Source organism: Mytilus edulis, chromosome 11 (genome assembly GCF_963676685.1).
Source record: "Mytilus edulis chromosome 11, xbMytEdul2.2, whole genome shotgun sequence".
Classification (NCBI taxonomy): domain Eukaryota; kingdom Metazoa; phylum Mollusca; class Bivalvia; order Mytilida; family Mytilidae; genus Mytilus; species Mytilus edulis.
The window spans coordinates 27,366,557-27,376,132 of NC_092354.1; the positions used below are offsets into that span (position 1 = coordinate 27,366,557).

Sequence of the window (9,576 nt, forward strand, 5' to 3'; positions counted from 1 at the left end):
GATCCTATGAGTTAAAAGGTACATTGTATTTTATTTGACCTGATGCATAAGAACCCAATATACCAATATACTTCTTTCTTTAATTTAAGAAGCATGTAATGATGGGATGATTCATTAATATTTTGATATTTTTAATGATACTTGTACATGTAATAGTGATTTTAAAGGTAAAAATGTTGGAACATAAGGTAAAATATTTTATTTTTGTATCACCTTGAAGGAGTCAAAAAGCAAGACATAGGTATATAAAAAAGAAGATTTGGTGTAATTGCCAATGAGACAACTCTTCACAAGAGACCAAATGACATAGAAATTAACAACTATAGGTCACATGCTGTTTATGGCAGCGGTGTCAACAATGTATTAGTTTGGGATTAGGTCTAGTTTATGGTGATTCACTAGTGATAGGTCAATGATATTTGGTACGCAGTTGTCTTAGCTTTGGCACATCTCATTTACATGGAGATTATTTGGCCCTGCCCTCTCAGTTATGGTCTATTGACTCTGAAACGTTTGCTTAAGATACATGTATTAGTTTGTGATTATGTCAGTTTATGATGAACCATTAGTGGTAGGCCAATGTTTATTGGTATTCAGTTGTATAAGCATTAGAACATATCACTTCCATGGAGAATATTTGGCTTCACCCGCTCAGTCATGGTCTATTAACTTTGAAACTTTTGCTTAGTTCACATGTATTTGTTTGTGATTAGATCAGTTTAAGATGAATCGCTAATGTTTAGTCAATGATATTAGGTATGCAAATTTATTGGCATTTGCAAGTCTCTTTTCCATGGTGATTATAATCATGGTTTATCGACTTAGACACTTTTACATAGTTTACAAGTTTATTAAGTGTTTAGGTTTGTTTAAAGGCATGGACTTATGATAAGTCAATGGTATTTGGTATGCAATTGAATTAGAATTGGCACATCTTTTATACATCTCATTTCCATGGGGATTGTTAAGCCATGTACCTTCAGTAATGGTACATTGACTTTGAATATTTGAATAACTTACATGTTAAAGTATTGCTATTTTGATTTCAAAATTTGCATTATTAGAATTACAGAAAGGCGAGACATATTTCTGTGTTAACAGTAAAAGAAATGCCAGTTATCAAATATAGCTCATCATACATCTTTGAAGATGGTGAATTATTTCTTTGCTTTTTCTTTTGTACATAAAATGTTGAGTAGACTTTTTGTTTGTTTAGCTTTCATTATTTTATGCATGTCTTTTCTGAAGATTTATGGAATATCCTTTGATATTGTTCAAAATAAAGGCATGTTCAGAATATGTGGATATTTTTAGAGAAATATAAAGTAGCATAATTGTTCAGTAGTTTTGAAGTTTATATCAACAAAATTCTTTATTTTTTGTTTACATTTTTGCTCAGGTGTTTATCATTGTGCAACAACTTGTGTTTAGGAATATTTTTGCAGACATTTCAAAAGAGTTCTTTTTTTCATATTTCCTAAATTAATTCAAATCAAATAGTTATTGAATTACTTCATTGTTTTATGAAGTGAATTACTTCATTGTTTTATGAAGTAACAAATTATACTCAAAAAGGGAACTTTTCCAGTGTGACAGTACCAGCCATCAACTGGTTGAAAAAGTAAAATCCACATTTAATAGATAGAAAGATATATGTAGTGTGCTATTTTCATTTGCATGTTTCACTTTACTCATTTGGAGTACTTTGAAATTTTCTTACTGACAACAAACATTGAAGCAAATAGTGATTTCAGAAAATGTTAATTTTCAATAATGCTGCTATTTTTTTGTGATGTTGCAATTTTCACAATGATAAAAACATTGCATTAATTTCTGATTTTGCAGTATTGTTTTTTATAAATTGTCAAATGTTTATAATGTAAAACTTTTCAATGTCCCTATTTAAAAACCATTTCTTATCACTAATATCATTAACATCAGTGGAGGTCAGTTGAGGTCAGTAGTCATAAAACTGGCAAATTATCCCATTAATAAAGTGTAAAGCACTGTCCACATGTTTTTATCTTTAACACCAAGAAGCCATTAAATGTAATCAGATATCCTTCATTTATCATGCTTCACCATATGATAAGGTCAGATTCCTGAAAGACCCCCTTAATTATTAGAAATATATAACTTTGCATCAACCATAATATCTTGGTGTTACTAATTATAATCAGTATGTATTAAAATGACAACTGGTTAGATTGTATCTTCTCTATAGAGTACAGAATATTAAAAAGTAATTTTGATGGTGAAATGTTGTAAAAATGGTTTTTGCAACCTGCTACCCAAATACAAATTTACAAGAAATATATTGATTAATCTAATGGTTTGTACATGGAGTTTAAAAGTTAATTGTGAAGAATATAGGTAAGCTGTACAACATGTATTATAATAGAACTGCATGTGATATGAAAAAGCTGAAGTTAAAAAATGAATATGTATATGCTATGATTGTATCTTGGAAATAAACAATGAATATGAACATGAATATCAGTTTTTTATTAACCATTGAAAAAATAAAAAAATAAAAAGCAGTTTGTATAAAAAAGAAGATTTGGTGTAATTGCCAATGAGACAACTCTTCACTAGAGACCAAATGACACAGAAATTAACAACTATAGGTCACCGAACGGCCTTCAACAATGAGCCAAGCCCATACCGCATATATAGTCAGCTATAAAAGGCCTGAAATGACAAATGTAAAACAATTCAAATGAGAAAACTAACGGCTTAATTAATGTACAAAAATATGAACGAAAAACAAATAATATGTAACACAGCATCAAACGACAACCACTGAATTACAGGCTCCTGACTTGGGACAGGCACATGTATCACTAGCGGATTTAGGGGGGTTCGGGAAAACCCCCCCGCTTGGAAATCGTAAAAATGTTTTGACCAAAAATTTGTGAACTTACTGTACAATCTTTGTTCAATATCGATTTCCTTCAAACTTTGTATAAATTAAGCTAATTATCAAAGTGGCATGTTATCATAAGACTCTTGTTATATACACAATATCATAATCACATTGACCCCGGGGTATACCTGTTTAATGAGTCCTGGCTACAAATTTAAAGGATTAATGTATGTCATAATTTTTTTTGGTAAAAAAGGGGGTGTTTTTTTTCAAATTTCGTGCCGTATCTCTATTGCTTAAAACCTAACACGTTTATGTTGCGACTGGTTTCCATATACATCTTATATTTTAAAACTTCCTATTGAGCTGGAATAAGGAATGAGTCTGGATATATTAAGCATGACATCTTGTACAACCCCGTGTTATGCCAAAAACATTTATTACGGTTTTTCACAAGACTACGGGCGTATCATGCCCTCTTGGCGCAGCTGTTTATTTTGTTTTTTATGGGTGACGTCTACTCTCTATCAAATTCAAATACTGCAGTTTACATTTGTATTTGCTTCTTCTTCATTATCTACTTATAAGAAATGTTTAAAATATTTCGTTATCAAACAATTTTTTTTCTAGCATTTTCCCTAATTTAATTCCATTCTAATATGATTATTTATTTATATGTATGATAGTCGAGAAGGCCATATGTTAAGTTAAATTGTTAGAACTATAACAATCTTTTAATTAGTATTAAATAGAGTAGAGATCGTTTGCACACTATTTTTAATTGCAAGTAACTTTTACAAATTTATCCTGTTGTGATCTTTGATCAAATCATCGTCTGCTAATTTTTGACATGAATTAATACATGTCTAGGTAAACAGTTTACTTAAATTGTATCTCTATCATTTACTGCGGTCAAGCAAAGTTCAATCCTGTATGCATCGCAGCTAGTTTATGAATTACTTTTATTGCTTATGTGGTTTAGATGTGTTAAATGTAAAATCAGCTGCTACTTCATAACTAATCAAAACATTATTAAATGGTATATATATACATGAAATGATTAAAGAATATAAAAACTATTATAAAAAAAATTCTACTTGCATGTAACAATAAAAGCGCATTTTAAACTTATTGAATTAGTTATCAAATCTTTGTTTTTGTAATAAATATAACTTGATTGTGCACTAGCATTACATTTTGGAGTGTACGAATCATAAAATATTCTTTGTAAAAATGAACATTTGCAATTTCAAAACAATTCATATGCAGCTTATGTTTACTTAATACTATAAATAACAAGCTTTTTTATGAGCTTATAAAAGCTCTTATAAAAGCTCTTAATAGTAAACTCACAGTTGATTTGCTTTTTGATTGACATTTATTGGATTTTGATTGCTTCTTAATGGAAGAAGCTTCTCTAAAAGGCTCCAGGCATCCCCCGAGCATGCTTGGGGGAAGCTCACTAGAATAAATATATGTTCCCTAATTCAAACACAAACCTATAAAAAAGGAAGTATCCTGGTCTTCAGTAATAATACTTGTTGCCTCCAACATATCTTTTTGTCTACTTGCAATTTGTTTGAGGGTGCCAACATTTGAAAGGGCACAGTATGTTCTATCCTTGGCAAATATCCTTCTTGTGTCTTTGTTAACGCTTAATTTCTTCCACGCCTAAAATAGGTTTGCCTTCTTTTAAATTCTGTAAAAAAACTCCCCGGACCCACAAAACTTAATTAGTTGTCTCTCTTGAACGTTGTCTCTAACACAACATACCACAGACAATTCTATAGTCTGAAGGTCAGCAAGTCTTTTAATCGGCTTAGTAATTTGTTTTATGACATTTGACTTTATCCTCCTTTCATTGTTCCTTAGCGTGTTAAACAATTCATCATCAGAACTTAGAAGAAAAAAATTAAAAGAAAAGGAAAATTTCAATGTACTTTTTTATTTGACCATTTGTTTCGTTCTATTAAAATTTAGATTATCAGATGATAAGTTGCATATTAATTAAACCCTAAATACAAAAAGATAATAACATCTGCATTTACATGATTTAGGATGTGTGAAATGACTCATACCATGCCAACTTGCCAAATTTGGTGACGTGAATCATACCAGTAATGAAAAAAAACAGGTGGTTGGTTTAAATTTAAGTCAAAGAAATTAAATCCCTGATAATCATAGCCATTGAAACAGTTTTAGTTTTATAAAACGATATAATAAATCTTATCTAAGCATCTGTATAAAAAAAGTGTTCATCATGCAGTTGCGAAAATTTTAGACCTCAGGCACCGATTATTTTTAGTAACAAAATATACATTTTGATCGACGACGATGTTTTTCATGATTCTTCTATATACTCTTATTCATATTTATTTACTTACTTATATACAATTGTAATATTCAAAACGAAAAAAGTACAACACCACTTCAAGCAATGATAAGTTATTATTTAAGGGAAAAAAATATAGTTATAAAATATTATTATTTTCTTCTCCCGGGCGCTAATTTTCCTTCTCCGGGCGCTTTTTCTTTTCCCGGGCTGTTTTTAGTAGGACCGTAGTATTTGATTAATTAAACTGCACCCGTGCTGCTTTTTCCTTATACCCCCTTCACATACACGAATGTGTCTTACGATTCCTTACGAATGTTGTTTGTTTTATCAAATGCAAGCATTCGCAAGCAATCGTAAACCACTCGCAAGCAATCGTAAATCACTCGCAAGCAATCGTAAACCACTCTTAAACAAATCGTAGACATTCGCAGACAATCGTATCGATTCGTAAAACTATTTGGAAATTTTTGGACATGCCAAAAATTTTACACGAATGTCCACGAATCATTTCATTCGTAAAGAGCTCGCAAATCACTCGCAACAATTCGTTAATGCATCGTTAACCGATCGCAACAACTCGTAAATCATTCGCAAGAAATCGTGAACAGTTTGATTTAAGAATGTTTAACGATTCATTTACGAATAGTTGCGAGCAGTTTACGATCGCTTTGCGATGGATTAACGAATTGATACGAATTCACGCGAGTGCTTTACGAATATATCCGATTGCTTTACGAATGTATACGAATACTTTGCGACTGCTTTGCGAGTGCTTTGCGAATGTTTTACAAATAGGAATATTTAACAAATGATTTGACGATAAAATTGGGGTTTTGTTTTTATTCTAAAAGATTTAGGAAAATCTTGAATAGAGAACCTTTAAATGTATAACTATTTGTAGATTGCAGAAAATTTGTAGCTTTTTTTGAGAATGAAAAGAAATAGGTTAATCCACATTTGTTTATGTTGTTTATTTTAGGAACCAAAATTTTTAAACAAAACCAATAAAAAATGACATCGCTGAAAAGTGTAATATGCAAACGGAATCTTTTGCCATTACTTGGCGCCTGTGCCCTTTTCAATGTACATTTAGTTGTAAATCAAATTCGAACACACTAAGGAGCAATCAATAATCATAAACCACAAAGAAGACAATGCCATGGCAAATACACAACAGGCAACACAAATAACAACATAACAAAAACTAAAAACAAAGCAACATGGACCCCAAACAAAAACAAAATGTGGTGAACTCAAGTACCCTGGAAGGGTTAGCAGCTCCTGCTTCAAGTGTGACAACCGTCGTTTAGCTTAAATGTCAAAATCATTCTGAAACTCATTTATTGATGCTTATCAAAGTTTGTGTTTAAACTCAACCTATTCTTTTTTGCGCGTGTTGGGTCGTTGCCTCTTTGACACATTCCCCGTCTTCACTCATATTCTATCCCTTAAATACCATTCCAAGTACTAGTATTGCAACAAATTTGTATTATAAAGTGTATGTCAAACAAAGTTGGAGTGAATTATTCATTATGATAGAACCTCATTCTGAGATTTTTTATAGTCCTATCTATATCTAAATTTTTATTTTTAAACATTACATCAATTAACACAATACTGATGCATTCAAAACAATCAATGTTTCTGAACCAGTCAAATCATGTTCTCTTGCCAATCTACGGCGCCTGCTTCCGAGTTGAAGTAATTTTTAAGATAGTTCCTTTGATCAATTCCAGCAGCGTTACCAAAATTTCTCTGATACCCTGGGTCTCCGTCGGTAAGTTGCGCACCTTGTCGCCATTGTCCCTCTATTAAATTATGATTGTTGTTTTCTTCGTCAGCAAACAGTTGTAGATCAGCACGTTTCCTTATCCGAAGTAAGTTATGAAGAGTAGTACAAGACAGTACGATTAAATCTACTGTTTCTGGCAGTTGTTGCATAGTTCCAATCAAAATCTGAAATCTCATGGCAAGAATGCCAAAAGCATTCTCCACAATTCTACGTGCACGGGACAACCTATAGTTAAAGATGCGCTCATCGTGGTCTAAACGTTTTCTTGAATAGGGTTTCATCATCCATGATCGGAGAGGAAATGCGTCATCGCCAATAAGAAAATAAGGAATATCTGTTTCACCATTTGGAAGAGGGGAGGGAGGCGGAAGATCCAAAGTTCCATCTTCTAACATTGGTCGTAGTTCCGAGTCCCTAAATATCTGGCTATCAGATGCACTTCCGTATGAGCCCACACTCAGCCAAATAAACTTATAATCTGCATCAACTAGAGCCATCATCACTGTAGAGAAGAAATGTTTGTAGTTAAAAAATAACGACCCCGAGTTAGGCGGTTTTCTTATTCTAATGTGCTTCCCATCCAAAGCACCACAAGCGTGTGGGAGGTTCCATATTCTTTCAAAGTCAGATGCTATACGCATCCAATCTTCCGTCGTAATCTCATCCGGCATGACTTCATCTTTGTATGCTAAGTAAATTGCTTCGCAGACTTTAGGCACAAAGAGTGATATGAAGTTCCGGGCAACACGAAAGGCATACATAAGATCAGCATACGTGGAACCGGTAGCCAAATGTCTGAGTGTAACGGCTAACTTCAGTCCTGGTTCAAGTGGTTCCCTGTAACGAGAAATATTTATCTAAACTTACAATGCAATTAAAAGAATATTTTTTGTCGCATAAAAGGTAAACTGGAAATGTGTCATACATTAGAATAACAAAAGACAAGACAGTTTAATATACCCACTTCCATATGAATACGAACGTTATTTGGGGCGTTACTAACACGTACTTTGTTCACTTTGTATTAAATTGAATTATTTAGAAGCAAAGTGCTTAAGGAAAATTTTTTAAAAGATTGTTTTGCTGACCTTTTTACTTAGATATGAATTTCTGAAAAAACAGTTAGTATGGTTTTCTAAACTGACTATATCATGCGGAAAATCCAAGCCTCGTCCTTCGGCACCGTCGGATATTCATATGATATAGTCAGCATACAAAATAAAACTAACTATTATTCTTAATGTACATTTCTGTTTTATTTTGCTTGAAAATTGAAGTACTTACCTGAAAGAGGTAGAGCTTTTTCTGATTGCAGGGGTAATTCTGTCAAGTATCTCCCCAAACAAGTCGGCATCAACTCTTAAAAAGTTTCTGTAACCAGACGCATCTTCCCGGTTAAGCTCATGCAGGAGTTGGTCATATTGTCCAAACAAAGTTCTTCTGATGAGCCATGGCCTGCACCAAAATCTACGTTGAGTCCGCCTCCTCCTCCTCCTAAAACAAAGAGGAAACAGTTGTTGATTTTCTTCCTCTGCCCTCTGTGCCAGTGGAAGAAGAAGTCGAAGGAAGTTATGGAAGAGTAATAATTTATTTCTCTCGTAAGACATGTCTTGTTACTCCGAATGTTTACATGGATAATAAATGAGACTGTATGGCCTACTATCTATATGAGTGCATGCATTTCCCATTGCAAAAAAAATAAACATTCGTAAAACACTCGTAACTCAATCGCAAATGTTCGTGGGCTATCGTAAACTATTCGTTAACCAATCGTAAAAACTTGGATCAGATCGTTACCATTCGTATTGTGCTCGCAAAACACTCGTATGCATTCGTTAATTGCTCGTATCTATTCGCAATGAATCGTCTACTGTTATCGTAAAAGCATCGCATTCATTCTTAGTAAATCGTAACCAATCGTAAAGCACTCGCAAATCACTCGTAAAAGTGGTTTATTCGCAAAAGATTCGTTAAACGAATCTTGTAAATTTTGGTGATTCGTTAGCATTCGTAAGAAACATTCGTGTATGTGAAGGGGGTATTATCTAGATGGCATAAGCCACTTCTCTCCCTCAATTATCAATTATGTCAAACTCTGACATGTTAATATTCACAAGCAACCATAACGTCAAAAGAATTATGTATAGTACTACTATTAGCGCATTTTGATAAAATAATGACATTATCATACAAGATACAAGCGGTTTCATGAAAAGGTAAAAGATTAAATACAGACAATTATATATAGATCAATGCTACCCCCTTTCCTAGCTGGAGATTAATTTTTTTTAGCAAAAGTATGTTTTATTATTTATGACCTTTTAAACGTTTTTACACAAGTAATATGATAGTATGCACTACACCATAGTCCCTTACCGGTTATAATTTCATTAAATTGGAGCAAAAAGCTATTATTGATCTGTAACCTGTTATGGCGTAAACTATAGAACAAATATCAAATGAATATCGTCAAGCTTGATGAAAAAAGGTGTGGAAACGGACTATTAGAGACCATGGACAATAACTCTGAACAAAATATAATTCTTTCTTTCATAATTCCTGCCTTGTTTTATTTTACTTGTT

General features: G+C 32.7%; 1 protein-coding gene across 1 annotated transcript; it reads right to left on the reverse strand.

Annotated features, from left to right (window-relative positions):
• Nucleotides 1–6,115: 6,115 nt before the first annotated feature.
• On the reverse strand, nt 6,116–8,970 carry LOC139495444 (uncharacterized). Its single transcript, XM_071283729.1, has 2 exons — nt 8,278–8,970; nt 6,116–7,830 (listed from the first exon to the last, which is right to left on the reverse strand). The coding sequence occupies exons 1-2, from the start codon at nt 8,598–8,600 to the stop codon at nt 6,855–6,857; spliced, it is 1,299 nt and encodes a 432-aa protein (XP_071139830.1). The 5' UTR covers nt 8,601–8,970; the 3' UTR covers nt 6,116–6,854.
• Nucleotides 8,971–9,576: the final 606 nt, after the last annotated feature.